Source organism: Zootoca vivipara, chromosome 12 (genome assembly GCF_965207765.1).
Source record: "Zootoca vivipara chromosome 12, rZooViv2.hap1.1, whole genome shotgun sequence".
NCBI classification, from domain to species: domain Eukaryota; kingdom Metazoa; phylum Chordata; class Lepidosauria; order Squamata; family Lacertidae; genus Zootoca; species Zootoca vivipara.
This window is the reverse complement of record NC_142595.1, coordinates 4,922,491-4,942,143: the sequence shown is the minus strand read 5'-3', so window position 1 is coordinate 4,942,143 and position 19,653 is coordinate 4,922,491. Positions and strand designations below refer to the sequence as shown.

Below are 19,653 nucleotides of genomic sequence, written 5' to 3'. Positions count from 1 at the left end.
TCCTCTCCTTGGGCGTCTTTCTGGGTATTAAGGTAATAATGTAATTCCCTATAAATCCTGGAATATGCTTATATTAGTGAATTATGGTAACCTGTTGCTTTAAAGAAACTGATGATTCAGCAAGAAGCCGTCCCTACTGGGATAGAAGGTCAGCTAATACGTAAATCACAAAGAAGCAATTCATAAACTAGAACATAAATTGTTACATCCACACGTAACACAGGTTCCCATACATGCAAACTAACAATATGTAACATGGGCAGCCGCTGCTTTTAAATAAATAAATATTACGAAATTACAATTATTACCGGTAAGTGAGCCAGACATGCCGCTCTTGGGATATGAATCTAGATTTTGGGTGCCACAGGTAAAAAGTGCCTGCTTGCTTTATCTTCCCAGAGAAAAGCCTCAGAAATGGATCAAAGTACTTTAATGTTTTGAGGTATTTGAATTGTTACGGGGTTTTTTTAATGTTGCTATCAGTTGTTTGTGAGCCTCTTTGAATATGTACAGAAGGAAGTAAACAATATCAGAAACAGCAAATTAAGTAATACACGCGCCGAACGGCGAACCAACCAGGCGGCGCCCTCGGCCGCGGTGCGCATGCGCCAACGGCGAACAGCGCAACGCAGCGGGGAGAGGAAGCTCATCCTGAGGAGGCGTTCGCCGCAATGGCGGCTCCGGCGCCCGCTGCCGCTTCCTCCCCGCCGGCCGCCCCGACGCCCCCTGCGCCCTCTCCGGCCGCCCCTCCTGGGCCAGGGGCAGGAGCCGCCGCACCGCGCGGCAAGAAGCGCCCCTCCAGCCCTGGGAACGGCAGCTCCGGTAAGAAGAAGCGACTAGCGGCCGTTGGCGGAAGCGTGAGCTGCCCTCAGGTACTGGGCGCGGAAGTGCGCCTGCGCGGGTTTGCGCCCGAAAGGGAGGGGTGGAGGAGGAGACACGCCTCTTTCCCCGCCCCCTCTTGGAACGTACGATAGCATTAGAGTCGTATATATATTTACGTATATTTCTCAAATGATGCAGTGCACTTCCTCTCCATTTATTTCCAAACTTTCCATGTGTTCTGCAGTCCTCTTTGGTGGTAAAACACTGTTGAATTCAGTGGGTTTTGCTTCCGGGCGAATGTGCATAAAATTTGGGAGTGGAAGTTTTTTATTATTATTATTTCGTAAATTCCATACACTGCTTGGTGTGTTGTTGTTGTTTTAAAAAAAAATCAAAGCAGTTTAAAAAAGACAAAACAATAAAATCAAGAAAAAAAATAGTAGCAAGTTTTCCGTGTGTGAGGAAGTGGAGATAAAGGCGCCTGAAAGTTTCAAGAGAGTTTGAAATCCTCCTTGTGTTGTATTCAACACATTGCTGCCATAGCTGGAATGAAACAAATGGTTTTATTTCTTGTAAGTGGCATTATCATTCACTATTATCACAACACAGTTCTGAGTATGTTTATGAAGATACGTATCTGACTTTTAATCCTTGTTGAGTGGCATAATGGCTATTATTATAGTACAGTTATGTGTATATTTCTGCAGATATACTTCCAACTTGTGACATTGAACAGAAAATGGGAATGTTTGTCGTTCAAAAATTAGGGCAACAGCAGCAAGTGTTTTTTGCGAGATTTGGATTGTATTGTGTGTGTAAATATGGGTGAGATTTGCTCAGTTTTGTTGGCTTTGGGTGTAAGCATTGAATATGCATCTACCGACCCCTGAGGAAATGCAAGCATATCTGTGTTGCATGCAAGTACAGGCAACAACCAATTAACACGTGTCCGAACAATGCACATGCGTATGGCACTGAAACCAGAAGTGATTCGTGCAGGGGCCAGGAACGGAACCCCCACACAAAATGGTTTTTGACTACCTTGGGATTGAACAAAGAAACCATACACCCAATTAGGGAATACTGTAGAACCACTACCTACGTCCCGCTCTACTTAGGCCTGTTCCAAGTCACGACTGCGGCAAACACCGGGTTTCCTGCGATTCGTGCACGCGCAGAAGCGGCTACTGCCAAATGTGCCTGCGCACAACGGCGCTTCTACCAGTGACCCGTTTTGCCATAGGGACGGGCCTCCGAACGGATTGTGGTCGTGAGTAGAGGTTCCACTGTACTGAAGAGATCTGGTACAATTCTACTATTCTCATAGTGAGCTAGAAGCTTGCAGTCAAATAATCGCCTGTTTCCTATATTGACTGGAAAGAAACTGTCTTAGTGGTTTGCTCTGCACTCTTCCCCAAATCTCCATTTTTCAACTACCTTTCTGTCATGTTTTTAAATATTACATTCTATTGCACCACCTCAGTCAATCCATGAAAGTGCCCAAAGCACATTGCTCAAAACATTAAGACCACCAGCAAGAAGTTCTTTAGTGGCAGGAGATAATCTAATGAGGCAATGGGACCGTTAGATGACAATGGCGTGAAATATGTGCTAAAGGAGAATGAGGAGATTGCAGAGATGCTAACAAATTATTTGCATCTGTCTTCACAATGTAGGGCAGATCCCTATTTATCTAATTGCACTTTGACGTGCTTTCGAACTGCTAGGTTGGCAGGAGCTGGGACCGAGCAATGGGAGCTCACCCCGTCGCAGGGATTTGAACCAGCCACCTTCTGGTCGGCAAGCCCTCGGCTCTGTGCTTTAACCCACAGAGCCACCCGCATATTTACAAAACGTTACAAACAATAAAATAATCCCTCAACCCAACTAATAAAAAACGGGAGCAATAATTTTTTAGAACCACAACAGTGTATTACAATTTGCTAAAGACAGACTGAAATAAGTGTCCATGGACCACTTGAAGGCTGGCAATGATGGGGCCATGTGTAAGAAGGGAGTTAGAATAATTTAGTCTGGGTTTAATCAAACATCTCACAAGTTTTCCTCAGATAGGCTGACTTGCCAGCTGCAACTGAGTGGGTAAAAAGTGCTCCTGGCCACCTATATGGCCTGCACATCTATGGACAACACTGAGTCCAGGAAGCTTCCCAGATTGTGTACCCATCTCCTCAGGGAGAATGCAATCCCACCAAGAACCAGAGACAAATATCCATTCATACCAGCAGTTTTCCCAGCCCAGAACACATCCAGTTTATCTGGATTAAGCTTCAGTTTGTTTGCCCACATCTAGCCCCAAACTGCCTCCAGACATCTGTTTCAAGATTGCATCGTATAAACTCCACCTGCTTCAATTCTTTTTTGTAGAAACTGTTAAAGATCTGTCTCTCTTATCAGCTCCTGGATTAAGTTGTTGCGTGTTACAGATTTCTGAACAAAGAAGGCAGCAATAACTTTATAAATAGGAATGTAATCTAAAAATGAACAGTCTTCTGCCCCAAAGAGGATTTGTTGCATATTCCGTTTGAAAAAGGCTGTCCTGGCAAATTGCAAAGAACTGCTTCCTATTTACTTTGCATTTGGATTACCCCTGCCTTGGAACCAAACAAGAACAGATTATAGAACTTCCCCCATTATGTTGCTTTAGGGATTTAAAAGGGGAGGAGGAGGGCTTTATTTTTATTTCCCGAAGTGTAAAAAGCCTCAGATTCTCAAGATTCTAGATTTGCTTCTTTCGGACAAACTAGAATAGGCTTCCTCAAACCTGGCCCTCCAGATCCCTAGCTAGCAGGACCAGTGGTCAGGGGTGATGGGAATTGTAGTCTCAAAACATCTGGAGGGCCGAGTTTGAGGAAGCCTGAACTAGAACAATGCCCTCTTCTAAGGAAACATGGTTGCTGTTGTTTTTGCAGCAGCAGCACCTTGTCCTCTCTAGAAGTTTTGGACTACAACTCCTATAAACTCCAGCCAGCATGGCCAATGGTCAGGGATGACGGGGATTGTCCAAAATATCTGGAGAGCACCAGGTTGTGGAATAAAGAACTGCAGAAAGCAGGCCAGCATTTTCTCCCAGAATATATACAGTGGTACCTCGGTTTATGAACACAGTTGGTTCCGGAAGTCTGTTCATAAACTGAAGCGTTCATAAACTGAAGAGAACTTTCCCATTGAAAGTAATGGAAAGTGGATTAATCTGTTCCAGATGGTCCGCGGAGTACTTAAACTGAAGCGTACTTAACCCGAAGCATGCGTGTAATTGGTTCAGGAAGTCTGTTCATAAACTGAAGCGTTGATAAACTGAAGCGAACTTTCCCATTGAAAGTAATGGAATGTGAATTAATCCGTTCCAGATGGGTCCACGGCATTCGTAAACCGAAAATTCGTAAACCGAGGTGTTCATAAACCGAGGTTCCACTGTACTAGCCAAGATGGACATTGTTTGGAGTAGGGCAAACAGAATCAAGTACTGTACAGTATCTGACCACATTCTTGGGTTTCAATTGCAATGCCGCCCATACAAAAATGACTAGAAGAGCCTGGGCGCTTTCTCTGTTGACTCCTGAACAGGGCTGAGTGCATAGCCAAAACTCCATAATTATGCAACCACTGTTTCTGTGCTAGAGGTTTGGGAATTTCCAGGTTGTGGATGTTAAAAAATTTGCTGTAATAAACATATTCTTCAGCATGCCTTGAACATGACCTAAGATAACCCTTCTAAAACCGTGAACATCACTTGTATAAATAAATAAATAAAGTTCAGCCAAGTGTTGTGCAATGAAACAAAAGTTTTCCAAAGTTCAGCTATATACTTAAGAGGAGGCCAAGAGAGCCCTGCCAGTGCAGTGAAGCTTCCTGTGTCACAAATTGACCACATCTGTTTCCTCCAGGAGCTTAATGGAAATGTTACCATCTTTGTTAGTACACTTGAGCCTTTCAAAATGTTGCATGCACACACACACACACACACCATTTATAGAGCTTGCTTGAGACAACTTTATTCCACCACTGATGTGGCTAAATCTACTAGTACAGTCGTACCTCAGGTTACAAACGCTTCAGGTTACAGACGCTTCAGGTTACAGACTCCACTAACGCAGAAATAGTACCTCGGGTTACGAACTTTGCTTCAGGTTGAGAACAGAAATTGCGCAGCGGTGGCAGCAGGAGGCCCCATTAGCTAAAGTAGTACCTCAGATTAAGAACAGTTACAGGTTAAGAACGGACCTCCAGAACGAATTAAGTTCTTAACCCGAGGTACCACTGTATTTCATATATTTCAGTATTTTGGCTCTCAAAGCACAAACTTAAAAAAGATAACCATTTGAAGGTAATTTAGTGGTGCAACCTAAGAGGCAGTGATGTTAAATTCTTGAGAATAATCTTTTGGAGAATATTCTCAATTAATGAGGTGTCTACATTTAAAGACGCGTGTGGTGCTGTGGGTTAAACCACAGAGCCTAGGGCTGCTCGGTCCCAGCTCCTGCCAACCTAGCAGTTCGAAAGCACATCAAAGTGCAAGTAGATAAATAGGTACCACAACAGTGGGAAGGTAAACAGCATTTCCGTGCGCTGCTCTGGTTCACCAGAAGCGGCTTTGTCATACAGGCCACATGACCTGGAAGCTGTACGCTGGCTCCCTCAGCCAATAACGCGAGATGAGCGCCGCAATCCCGGAGTCGGTCACGACTGGACCTAATGGTCAGGGGTCCCTTTACACGAGGCATCCCCAAACTTCAGCCCTCCAGATGTTTTGGACTACAATTCCCATCTTCCCCGACCACTGGTCCTGTTAACTAGGGATCATGGGAGTTGTAGGCCAAAACATCTGGAGGGCCGCAGTTTGGGGATGCCTGCTTTACACCTTACATATTGAAAGAGAACTCTATGAAAATGATCCATAGATGGTATTTAACTCTGAGTAGATTGGCTAAGATGTATAATGCGGAGTCGGATTTGTTTTGGAAATATAAAAAATGAATCTTTTTTCATATGTTCAGAACAATTTTCCTCAAGAAAGCAGAAGCATTTCTGTTAGGAATTGTTCAGACAGTGGTTCACAGGAATCAGAAAAAAATATTTATGTATGCAACGACAATGGCTCATATTTTGCAAGCTCAAAAATGGAAAATGAGGGAGGTCCCAAGCAAGGAAAACTGACAACTCAAGATGATAGAATATGTAGTTAGCAGGTCTAACAAGTAGAATAAGAGATCAAGAAGAGCAGGTATTTAAAGAAGAGTGGAAATTTTTTTGGTCAAGTATATTGAAAACAGTTGTACACAGTTGAAAATGCTGGCAGTATTAAAGTTAAATTCAACAGTACTGTATAATGAACATTGAAGTAATAGAATTAGATGGATATATCAAAATATGCAGGAATGGTGGATAATTATATGAACCGTGGAAGGGGAGGGAGGGAAGTCAATGAATGTATGGTATAAAAAAGATGTTTAATTTAAATTTTGTAAATTTAATAAAAATTATATATATGTAAAAATGTAGAATACTGACCCCCAAAAGTCCTGGTTCGTGTCCTAATCTTGGATGTTGTAACAGCATATTTTAACATGTTTACTTCTCTTTCTGATTGTGTGTGTGATACTGAATGGAGTTTTTACAACTTGATTTTTTTTTCTTTTTTATGAGTGGAAATGGACAATCTTCTAATATTTCTAATACTTTGATTAAAATTTAGCAGGCTGTCGGGGGGCAAACTTAAAAATCACAATGGCTGGATATGGCCCACAGGCCTCTTGTGTATAAAACCTTTCAGTACATTAAATGGCTTGTAAGCATTTTGAGTGAAACCATACAACACTCATGCTTTCCAATTTGCTAGCTTGCCTGACATTAAAAAGGGAAATGGTGATTGCTGAGCAAGGATACTTCTCTATTCTCTTGCAAGCCAGCTCTGAGTAAGTAATGGTACAAAACAAAAAAAACAAAAACTCTTACAGACAATTTTAGCTTTGGTCCTAAACATGCTTACAGTACTTCAAAATACTATTGAGATCAATGGATTTATTTCCAAGTAAATTAATTCTGGATAAGGGTACTTGCTAAAACATTTTTTGTAGCTGAAGTTTTCAAATGAAGCTTGTGGGTGCTGATTCAGAAAATGTAATCTAAAGGGTATAATTTGATTACTTAGGCTGTGTTCCTTGTGAATAGTTTTATATGCACATTTGATAAGTTGAGAGTAGGTCCCTTTGGACTCAGTGGCATTATTTCTGAGTATATGCAACGGTTTTGGTTATTGAGGCCTGAAACATAATAAAGGCTGAGCAGGTTTCTGCTTCATAATGTAACATGGCTGTAGAGATCATAGTGCCTGTTAGGGTAACCAGATGCTATAAGAATTCAAATAGGTTTGTGTGACAAGACTTGCCTTTGCAGAAGCCATAATGGCTCTGCTTCACCAAGGCATGTTATTCTATATGCTTGGTTATTTTATCTTTATACTTGCCACCAGTTTTCCTACAACAGATGTTAAACAAACCAGCCTGTAATTTTCAGGATCCTCCTCTGGATCCCTGTTAAAAAAATTAGTCTTACACTAGCTGTTCCCGGCCACATGTTGCTGTGGCTCAGTCTGTTAAATGGGAAAGTAACTCCCCACCCACGCGCATTGTAGAGAGTCCCCCCCACCCCGTCCCAACCCATTAATCCTCCCCAAACCCATGGGCCTCCACCACTCAGCGTCCCTGTTCCCCACCCCTGCCGCATGACGTCACGACACTCCTCTCTCTTTTTCCCCCCCTCGCCACGTGACGTTATAATCATCCCGCGTGACAGCATTCGCCACCCCGACCCCTTTCTCCCCCTTGCATACCCCATGCACATCTTGGGGAGGGCCTGGCCGGTTCCCACGGCGGGTCCCGGCAGGTGAAAGGACAGGGTTCGGTCCCCACCTTCCAGACAGCCACACCCAGCATCCTCTGCGCACTCCCACATTTATATTCAGTAGGCTACCATGGTTTTTTGTGATGTCACAGATAGTCAATGGCAGCAGCTGAGGCCTGAGATTATGATGCAGTATCCTCAGCTGTGCTGCCTGGGCAATGCCATGTTATTGTGATGTCACAGATAGTCTGTAGCCAATGGCAGCAGCTGAGACATCCTCAGCTGTGCTGCTTTGACATCCAGCAGATGGTAATACAACTCACTTTGGAAGAAAGTTTTTCTAAAAAAAGAAGGTCACACGTGAGACATCTATGTAATCTAGGTATATGAAAACACTCCAATATTCGAATGCAGATCGGTCAAGTACTTTCGGAGCGCATAGATTGGTAACGAACCACATTTTTATTTATATAGATTGGCTATTTCCAGTCCTCAGACAAGAAGGCTGATCTGAGGGACATATCTTTGTTAGGCCTCGTACCTACGGGACCGCCTCTCCTGGTATGCCCCGCGGAGGACCTTAAGGTCCACAAACAATAATATTCTGGAGATCCCGAGTCATAAGATGGCTAGATTGGCCTCTACTAGAGCAAGGGTCTTTTCATTACTGGCCCCAACTTGGTGGAACGCTCTTTCCCAGGAGACCAGGGCCCTGCGGGATTTGTCATCTTTCCGCAGGGCCTGCAAGACAGAGCTGTTCCGCCTGGCCTTTGGGTTAGACTCAGCCTGACCCCTGTGTTTTCCTCCCTCATGGCTTGGATTTATGGACTACTTGAAATGAGGCTGCACTTTAAATTTTAATACTGTATTTTAATCTGTATTTTAATTAATTGTTTTTATGTTTTATTGTAATTCTGTTGGTGTGAGCCACCCTGAGCCTGGTTTTTGACTGGGGAGGGCGGGGTATAAATAAAAATTTATTATTATTATTAAGAAGACCAGCAATTTCACATTTGCTGTGGCAGACTCAGAGAGAGAGAGAGAGAGAATTTAGGTTGTCAGTGTGTACTCTGGAGCCTAGAGCTGATAAATGGGCATTCCTCATTTCCATGTTATATAATGCAGCCCTAATTAAAACCAACACTCAAAGAAGCTTTGTGAAGTCCGGAATTCTTAATTTTGGTTCCACTAACACAAGAATATACACAATGTGCCTTGTCGCTTTCCAGAATTCCAAATTCAAAGTGAAGCTAGACTGTTCTTGGCTCAGTTGTGGATTATATAAATGGGTCCTGAGATGGCAAGGCCCTTTCAGCAACAGAGACTTAGATTGCTGTTCTCTGGAAAGCTTCTTCAAAAAAAAAAAAAGCTAAACTGATTTTAATAAAACGTCTTCCTCAGTAACTGTACTCGGACTTCACTAGGGTTGTCACCAGAAGACAGCCTCCCCAAATCTGTCCCAGAGGGTTGGGGGGGGGGAACCTTCGGGAATAGTGTGGGCTGCAGAGACAAGAGGGAATAAGAGAAAATTGCCTCTCCTCTTAGAGTGGTAGACATCTCCAATGCTCTAGAACGATAGCACTGGATTTCACTCAATATTTTGAAACGCTCTAGTCGTGCTCACTCCCCCCCCCACTTGACTTGTACTATCTCTGTAAATTTGATGGTCCACAAATTTCTGCACATAAATTGGGTTAAGATTAGTCACAACAAGCAGACCAGTGTAAGTGGCTTGTAAGCAGAACCTACACCAGCTGAATGGGCGTGGGGGGGGGGAGCTGTGAAGTTTTTTGCTCACTTGTGTTTCCTCCTCAAACCTGACAAATCTTTTCCCCCCAGAATACCAGTGCAGAGACAGCGGCTGAAAATAAAACCGTGACCACAGATCCCAGTACAGGGCCAGTAGAAACATCTATAAAACCATTGCCTTTTAAGTCTCCGAGCTTTGTCGTAAGTATATAGTTATACAAGCTTAATATTTTATCCACCACGACGCTAGTCTTGAAACTTTGCAGATATGAGGCATAATGTATATTTTGCCCAAACCTGCAATGTAGGGCACACTTAAATGTATATGCCCAACGCTCTCCCCCCACCCTCCCCTTTGCCCCTCTGCTTTTTCTTGTTCTCTCCTCCTATTTTGGTTGCTGTTTTTCTTCTTTCTTCCATTTATTTGTTTGTTTATTTTAAAAACTCAAGAGCTGGTCATAGCAAATCCATGCTGAAATAAGCTGCTTTTACCTGATACCTGAATACCACCAGGGAGGGGCTAGCTAGCTGGATCTCCAAGGCAGAGAGTTGAATAGGCTGGGTGCCACAACAAAGAAGGCTTTTCTACCATACCTACCAACCTAACCTGAATGAGCAGGCAGAGTCATGTGGAAGTAGACTGTATCCAAGTTCCATCCATTTAGGGCTTCAAAAGTAATTACTAGCAGTTTGAACTGACCTCTGAAAGAGCAGAAGCCAGCAAAACCTGTCCAATTATAACACTTTTCAAAGGTGAGTTCACAAAGCGTTTGTTACAGTAATCCAGACTTGATATAACTAAGGCATTTGTGAGCTCTGCTTGAACCACTTTCACCAGGAATAGGCAAAGTTTGTTACACCAACCCAAGTTATGGAAAAGTTCTCCTGGCTATTCAGGATCATACCCAGATCCAGGAGCACACCAAATTGTGAACCTGATTCTTCAAGGAGAATGCAGCAGTGGCCCAAAACAGCCTATATAAACCAAATGTTTCTTGTTTTTAATTAACATATGGTGTTTTATTCAACTAACCTTTACTCAGAGTAGACCCACTGAAATTAATGGTCATGGCCAATTTAAGTCCATTGATTTCCTTGGGGTTGCTCTGAAAGAAAGTTAGCTTGCTAGCCCATGTCCATTCCTGACCTTGAGTCACTAGTCCTCCCTGGCGTGTGGTGGAAATAGGGTTGCCCAAAACCAGGCAGCCCAATGTCTAACTGCAATTTTTGCTAGTTACATTAATTAATTATAGATGGACATGTATGGTAAAAAAATTAAAATGGGGGCAAGGTTGTAGGTTATGGCTAGGAATAAGTCCCAGGTCTGAAAACTACACTAAAGTTAGGTAACTGAAAATGCAAGACTGTTCTTACCAATAGTACACTGCTGCATTAACAACACTGGATAGTATTCAACTCAGATCCATTGAAATTACTGAACCTCAGTTAGTCATCATGTCTATTAACGTCAATGGATCTAGTAGGACTAGCATTGAATACCACCACGGGATTTCACTCGGGCTTCCTTTATTTGAAGAAAAATAATGTTTCCATAAAGCTTTTCTCATTAAGGCTATTTCTCCCTTTAATTCATTTTATCCAAGCACACTAGTTTCGGTACAGTTCAGAATGTCCTCCTGTTGTTTGCTGCTAAACAAATGTTTATTTTCTGCCTAACTTCAGATAAATAGATGGAACAATTTTACAGTAGTAACAATAAAGTTTTCAGGGGACCACCAGGGGTCAGCGGGGAGCCCAGCGGAGCGGTGCCAGGTCTCCAGGAGGCTGGCCATTCTGAAGGTGGTATTGAGGCTTCCGAAGCGGAGAAGGGGTCTGGGGATGCTGACAGCACACAGTCTCACCAGGGAAGGTCTGAAGTGCCGGACCTGAGCACTGTGGATGGGGAGGTGTCAGGGGCCAGGGAACCTGCTCAACAGTTGAGCAGTTCGGGGGGCGAAGGGAACGTTCCTGCCCCTTCACCCCAGGAGCGCAGGGGGGACAAACACGGGGAGAAGAGGTGGAGACTGAGGGCTCCAAAGTTCCTATGTTGGCGGATTTCCAGACATGCACCACTTCCGGATTCTGACTCAGACTGAGAAGTTATGGACTTTTGTCGCTCTGATGTACATAGTTGTAAATAAAGCCTTGAAAAATCCACCCAAGGCAGTTGCGCGTCGTTACTCGCGAGAAAGCATCCTGAGTGTCCTTACATCAGTTCAGCAACAAAATGCTACTTTGAATGTATTAATAGTTCACTTGTTTGTAAACCCACTTTTAACCATTCCAGCACTCTGGCATTGGTGGAGCAGCAGCTGGCAAGAAGAACAGAACCTGGAAGAACCTGAAACAAATCCTCGCATCAGAAAGGGCATTGCCATGGCAACTCAATGATCCAAGCTGTAAGCTGCTTAGATGCTTTCCATATATTTATAAATAACAGCTTTCTTGAAAATACACCTCAATTGTTTTCTCTGCATGAGATAGATTGTGACCAAGTTTACCTATGCAATTAAAGACCAGGTGGGCATTTTTCACCATAAAAGGGACAGGCACATGAATGATGTGACATGGGACTGGGCTATAAATTCCCTGCAAAGGATGAGAAATGTGGATGCAACACTGGTTCACTTGGGACTATACACTGCTTTCTCTGTGTGTGTTACAGTGCTGTCCTGTGCATGACTGCTCAGAAGTCCCACTGAGTTCCTGTGTGAATTCAGTCTACATATAACACAGGTGGGCACCTGTTGTTGTTGTTTTTTAAAAAAACAACACCAGTCTTTCATAGTTGTCAATAGATCCATTCTCTACTAGGTGTAATAGCAAAATACTAAGGGCAGATAACATCATCGTCATACACACACACACACGTGCTTCTGAGATTCCATAGGCTCAATAATCCCTAGGAGGCAGATCTCCTATGAATTGAGTGTGCACCCTAGAACACAAACCAGAATATTCTGTGATTCTTCAGAGTTCCTTGTGTGTTCCATGTGTTCCATGTGTGTGTAATTTTTAATTAGTTTTCCAGATAACATCATTGTCATGGCTATCTAGTTAACTTCCACTGGCAACTGGCTGGCTGCTGTAGGAAACAGAATATGGGAATTGTGTAATCATGATCTAATTTAAGATTGCATATTCTCAAGAAATTAAGTTTTGCAAACCATACACCTTGAGTTTTCAGCCTAACAACTTTGTGTGAAGAGATTCTTTGAATTAACAATGAGGCAGTGTGCATATTTCAGTTGCAGCATTTTGGCAAGCCTCTAGTGTCCTGGTGCTCATACTTGTCAGCAGTACATTGGTAGTGCAAACTTTTTAAAAAATCAATGTAGGGCACTGGCTTTCAGGCTTCTTGCCATGATGAAACTCTTTCCACATTTATTTTTCCACCAAGGAACTCTGAAGAATCACAGAATATTCTGGTTTGTGTTCTAGGGTGCACACTCAATTCATAGGAGACCTGCCTAGGGATTATTGAGCCTATGGAATCTCAGAAGCACATTCTCATATTCCCCAGAGGCTGTGCATTTCATGGTGTGGCTGGTATTCTCAGAAAACAACATTTTACAAGACCGATGATGGCAGACAATATTCTCTGATCAAGAAATCCCTAATAAGCAGTCAGTGACCCCCCCAGACTTCTTAGAAAAACCACCGGGCTAGAGTGGTAACAGCCAACCCAACCCTAAGATTTCTTGCAAGACTGCCCAAGTAACGTGGTGTAACCTAAAGTATATAGACAGAAAAGAAAAGAAAAAAGAAAGAAAAATGTGTGTTTCTCATAGTAGAGCCATTGCTCTATTGTAAACCATCTGACTTAGATGTAGAGGGTTCCAGGTTCAGTCTTTGGCACCTTCCAGTAGAGATAGGAAGTATTTCCTGGCCGAAACCCCGGAGATGTGCTGTAAGTAAGGGTGGACAATTTTGAACTAGCTGGATTTGGTATAAAGCACCTTCCCTTGATCTATGTTCAGAACATGGGATCGATCACATGACCAAAACAAAGGCAAATGTGCTAAGAAAATGCAAGCCAAAAGAACACACTCTGTACAGTGGTGCCTCGCTAGACGAATTCAATTCGTTCCACGGGTCTTTCCTTATAACGAAAAATTCGTCTAGTGAATTCCATAGGAATGCATTGATTTATATATATATATGTTTTGGGTTTTTTTATTTTTTATTTTGCCCATAGGAACGCATTAATTGAATTTCAATGCATTCCTATGGGAAACCGTGATTCGCTAGATGAATTTTTCGCAAAACGAATTCGTCTAGCGAGGCACCACTGTAGCTGGAAACCATGCAGTGCTGATACAGCTTTGGTCAGGAGGCTATTTGAGCTAGCGTCTTACTTCAGATGTAATGCTATGCCTCTGGATTTTATTTACAAATGTATAACATCCTATTCTTTGTCAGACACACTCACGGCTTATAGCTGGACTGGATGTTATGGCTGCAAAGTAACTCACAACATGATGATGGTCCCAACTCATGCAGCGAGTTACTCTAATGATGTGGCAGGAGAGAGGATTAGCCCTGCGGGAGTGGCCACTTCCCCATGGGGACAGTAACATCTCCACTAATTCCCAGTGTAAAACGTAGCCCCTTTAATATTTATTGCAGCCACTTAATTAGGATCAAAGGAAAGTGGCAGTAGAAGGCTGACACTTTATTAGACTTTAATTCTTTGTGCACAAATAAATGTGCCACTGTTTTTCAGCATGCTGGCCTTAGCCTGGTGTGTTCCTAGTGTCGTGTAGCTGGCAACTTGCTGATGATGCTATTTCTACTGCATTCTCTGGTTTCAGAAATAAATTTGCATATATTAGAAAGGTGGTTAGAAAGCAAACAGTTGAAGGATGTAAAAACAGCTGCTCGAGAATATTTTTCAGAAGATATTCATGCCATACATAATGATTAAAAGAAGCTGATCTGCTAACTTGGAAATGCTTCAGCCATAAAATCTGTACTAAAATCATCTGAGAGGAAGCGAGCGCTTTGTGGTGAATATATGCTGAAATTAAGGATATTTTAAAGCACTTTGCCTGTAGAAATGTTTGCATGTGGCAGTGTTTGCTATTACTCCCTAAGCAGCTCCAGTGTCTAGGAATTTCCAAGTCCTCATTTAAGCATTCACACAATTTTCTAGGTCATTGACCAGGCTTAAAGTGGTACATGCTTAAAGATTTATCTGATTTAAAAGATTAGTGTATGCTCTCTCCACGCATCCTGGATAATATTAGTCTTGAGCAAAGTTTGTGGTATTATAATATGAGAGGCATATGCCAAAGGCTGTGTTTTTCATATATAATGCTGATGAACCTGCAAGCTACAGGGTGTTTGAAAAGTAACTATGCACCTATGGACAATGTAATATAGTAGGTGTATAGTTACTTTTCAAACACCCTGTATTTGCAATATATAACAGCAATTTCTCCCAGCCAGTTGCCTAGATTTAGGTTCCACTTTCAAATCTGGAGGCTAAACTCTTCCTCTGATCTAGCAACAGAGATCTGCACCAATACTTGGTACAAAGGCATTCTATGTCGAATGTCCTGTTGACCCTGTTGGATGCATCTTTCAATGTGACTAGAGCAGTGTTTCTCAACCTTTTTTGGGCCAAGGCCCACTTGTTCCATGAAAAAAATCACGAGGCACACCACCATTAAAAAAGTTAAAAAAGTTAACTCTGTGCCGCCCTATATTGACTATATAATTATGACTGTAAGAAACACTTGCCAATTGCTGTGCTGGCTGGAATCTCCTGTAATAAGGCTTCACAAGCCGCTGATTTCTCTGCCAGCACAATCCTTTGCTCAGCAAGTTTCAGGTTGAGCTCATCCAGCCAGCTTCTTTAAGTTGGTCTAAAACCACCCTCCCGTGGTGGTGGCTGTTGAGAGCTGCGCTCGCCCCGCGTCGTGACCCGGCCGGCTTCCTTTCCGGCGGGTTAGTGTTGCTTATTGGCGGCCGCCAGGCACGTGACAATGCAAATCGCCCTTCTCGTCGCGGCACGTCGCGGCACACCAGCCAGCGTCTCTGAGAAACGCTGTTGAGAAACGCTGGACTAGAGATGCATATCAACATCCGAGGTCACAGGTCATTGTGCATAACTAATTGCCCACATGGGTGGCGCTGTGGTCGAAACCACTGAGCCTCTTGGGCTTGCCGATCAGGAGCTCGGCGGTTCAAATCTCCGTGACGGGGTGAGCTCCTATTGCTTGGTCCCAGCTCCTGCCAACCTAGCAGTTCAAAAGCATGACAGTGCAAGTAGATAAATAGGTACCACTCCAGCGGGAAGGTAAACGGTGTTTCTGTGCGCTACTCTTGTTTTGCCAGAAGTGGCTTATTCATGCTGGCCACATGACCCGGAAAAGCTGTCTGCGGACAAATATCAGCTCCCTCAGCCAGTAAAGCGAGATGAGCGCCGCAACCCCAGAGTCGTTCGCGACTGGACATCACTGTCAGGGGTCCTTTACCTTTTTACTGCTGAATTGGGATCTTTGTTGTCATCTTTCTCCCTTGCTATTTATAATTAGCATTTTGTATTAGTCATTTAGCACCATAAATGTGCATACCTATCTCTCTTTTTTAACAAACAAAGACAGATTCCTGCTTCACAGGAGATTACAATCTAAAATGTGATGCAGGGGATGCAATGGTAAATAAGAAGGGTAAACAGCGAAAGAATATGTTTGGTTCAGTGACACACACTTAGGTAGATGAGAAGTACTGTAAGGGGATAAGCCAAAGTCTTAATGGAAAAGGTGGGGTTTATGGATGTTTGAAGGAAGAAAACCAGGTGACAATGTAATTGGGAGTTCCAGGGGCAAGGGCGAAAAGGTGGTCATTTGAGAGATTGAGTGATCAATCCTATATGTTTCTAATCAGAAGTCTCATAGAATTGAGAGAGGCTTATTTCCAGTTTAATGGGTATAAGATTGCACCCTAAGAACTTTGGATGACTGGGGATGGAGCTAGAGAGCAAAGGTCCTGGGCAGCGATACATCAGGTTGTGTGGGTGGAGAGATAAGGCTGAGAAGCAACACCATGAAGTATTTGAAGCTACAAATAAGGATGTGCTAGAGCTGGGAGAGGACGAGAAAGTTTGTGTGGGGACTTTAGAAGAGGCACCATGTAGTCTGTGATGCCACATCTTGAGCAAAATTGGTGAAACAACTATTTAAGACATTAATTTGAGTTACATCATCACTTAATTTGGTTTAGTACTTGCTAGTGGTGTGCTTCCTGACTCTTCTATGCTTAGTAAGGATTAATGTTTCTCCAAATGCATTCACGTTGACAAAGCTAGTGTGCTCTGCATGTGAAAACATTAAGGGTGTAGATTCTCAGGGACTGGAAACAGGACTCCAGTCAAATTGATGGAATGATTCTAGTCAGGCCTCAGGCCCAACAATGTGTAAATTAAGAACTGCTTTCCAAACAGAGGTTAAACAAAGAATTGAATGCTTCTTTCTCTCTTTTTGGCACACCTCCAGATTTCAGCATAGATGCTCCTCCTTCCTTTAAACCAGCCAAGAAATACTCTGATATTTCAGGACTTCCTGTAAGTATTTTTCTTTTCATATTTCTCAGATTGGCTTTGGTCTCACTCTGTACTTATTCAAACTCCTGCACAGAGGGATGGTCCTAAATAGCAGTAACAAGTTCTCCATGTTCTGGGGAACCCTGTAGTTCTTTTGGACACTTATCCTCCGTTGGGAGAATTGTGAAGGCAGACAAACCTCTTGGAAAAACCAACCTGTCACTGCAAATCTTCTTCAAAGTATAACCAAAGCACAGCATTGGCTGGGCTGCATGGCACACACTGTCAGTTCACCCAGAACAATGGTGAGGTCCAGCCAGTCTCGCTAGTATTTTTATGAACTGATTATTTAACCTAAAACATGCCCCAGTGCTCTCTGCTAGACACTTGCATTCTCTGCAGGTGGGAAGTTTAAAGAAAACTCTACACATTTTTAACAATTTGCCTCAAGACAGTAGGGCCCATGATCTTTTATTTAACTCCTATTTCGTTCCTTTCAGAGTAAAACCCCTCCCAAGGCAGCTTACAGAAGATAATTAGTTTCATATAGATGTGGGATAATTTAGTTTCATATTTATTTATTTTCAGCATTTAAATCCTGCCCTTTATGCTTTCATGATGGCTTACAAAAACCGGCGCAGCGCGGGGACTCGCCAAGCAGTGTCAGAAATCGCATCTTCGCAGCTGCAGAAGTGATTTCTGGCACTGCTGTCATTTAGGAAATGGGCAGCCACCACCGGAAATCACTTCTGCGCAGCCATGGACATGCGCAGAAGCGATTTCTGGTGCTGCGCTGCCCATTTCCAAAATGTCTGCAGCGCCAGAAATCGCTTCTGTGCAGCAGCGGACATGCGCAGAAGCCATTTTCGGTGTTTGGAACATGGGCAGCGCGGCACCGGAAATTGCTTCTGCGCCTGTGCGGCCTATGTCCAGCCCACGGACGATAGTCCATGGGAATCCTCCAGCCCACAGGCAGAAAACGTTACCGACGCCTGTTCCAGAACTTCACTGTACAGGCAGTTCCCAAAGATGTTGAGTAGCCCTTCTGCCAAAGGCATATAGAGGAGCTGATGGGAGCCCCCATGTATAATGTTCAAGGGCTGCACTAGAAAAGCAACAGCCATTGCAATGGGCCTACCCCTGAGGTTGGGGCGGGCTCAGTGGGCTTCCTAAATCAAAAGGGGTGAATCATGCAAATTAGCTTTTGCCTCAGCATGTAGTCATTTTTTAATATTGTCATTTTGCAGCCATCGTATTAAAACAAGAGTTTCATTTAAGGGCTGCATTTGCACTTTTTAGATTTCTCTTGAAATTTAAAAGATGAGCCCCTGGTCATATTAATGCAACAGAAATTTCATTCAGTGCTGGAGGTGGAGAGAATTAAGTGCTCAAACATCTGCCTCCTTTTGAAGACAAACCAGCCCTGTTGCTATAGCAACAAAGATAATTATATATAGCTCAGCTCTGTCTGTGGTCTTCACCCTAAGCTTACAGAAGTGTAAGACTTTTTCTCATCAAAGTACAGTGTTACTTTATCTAACTTATTGTATCATTTGGGAGTGAAATTTATATATTCCAACGTAATTTATATAACCCCATTGCAGTTATTGCTGGTGTGCAGCAATGCCTCAGTGCCTTATCTCCTAAGATGAAGAATATGAATTGACGATAAGGCCACACAGCTTTTGCATTGCTGTAGTAAATATATATAGACAGATAGTTTTAAATAGAAAATATTGCTGCTGGAATATCTTTCTAGACATCCATCGGTGTCTAAATGTTTCTCCAGGAAGAATTAGGAACCCCATCAGGGATAACACTCAAATCACAAAGTTATATTGTGGCTTGATTTGCCTCCTCTCACACCACTGACTGAAAAGTTGACACAAGACTATAATAGCCATTGAGAGACCCATCTTCCTCCATGAATTTGTCCAGTCCCCTTTTAAAACTGCCTAAATTCCATCGTCTGAAGAAGTACTTATTTTGCCTTATCTGGAGCCTACAGCCAATCAATTTCATTGAATTTTATAGACTGCAACTAAGCTTAAAGTCTTGTGTCAGGTTTTCAGGCTGCTAAATGGAACCTCCATACTCAAGAAATAATACCTTCCAAATGCCAGTTCTTGTTGGGCAAGCAATCTTTATTTTCTTACATTTATAATCCTACCTTTCTTCGGTCATGGAACCCAAGGCAGCCTATATGTGGTTCTCAAGTTCTTATCCACCCAGGGTAGTTTGCTGGCACTTGCTGAATGTTGCTCTTAGAAAATCCCAAGAAGTACATTTATTCAGGAATCTAGCTCTGCAGGTTAGCTGTGAGAAAGGAATGCTGATGAGCATTCAGAAAGTAAGCTTGTTAGGTGCACATTGTCAGACCTAGTACTTCAAACCATCCATTTTTAGCAATAACTACATATACTTACATAATACAATTAAATATATTGCCTGTTTATATGTTATTTATTGACATGGTTCTCTAAAGTTCTGTTTCAGAGGAGATCACAGAAATGCAGTTATTTGAGTTCACTGTTAACATTGTTTGTTTGTTTCGCTTTTGGTGGAAATTAACATTTCACAACTAAACCACATAAATAACTATTTAGATTGAAAGTATCTGCCCACAGCATACCCATTCCTCCCAAACAAACGAAGGAAAATTCCCACAACGC

General features: G+C 42.8%; 1 protein-coding gene across 2 annotated transcripts in view; it reads left to right on the top strand.

Moving 5' to 3' along the window:
* Positions 1 to 541: 541 nt before the first annotated feature.
* Positions 542 to 19,653, top strand: part of INO80C (INO80 complex subunit C) — a 30,584-nt gene continuing 11,472 nt past the window's right edge. Inside the window, exons 1-4 of one of the 2 annotated variants that reach the window (XM_060282197.2) lie at positions 542 to 822; positions 9,523 to 9,633; positions 11,720 to 11,831; positions 16,935 to 17,002. In XM_060282197.2, the coding sequence (XP_060138180.2) occupies positions 604 to 822; positions 9,523 to 9,633; positions 11,720 to 11,831; positions 16,935 to 17,002 (510 nt within the window). In that variant the 5' untranslated portion in view covers positions 542 to 603. Of the gene's footprint in view, positions 873 to 9,522; positions 9,634 to 11,719; positions 11,832 to 16,934; positions 17,003 to 19,653 lie in introns of both variants that reach the window. The other variant, XM_035134303.3, reaches the window with a different exon arrangement.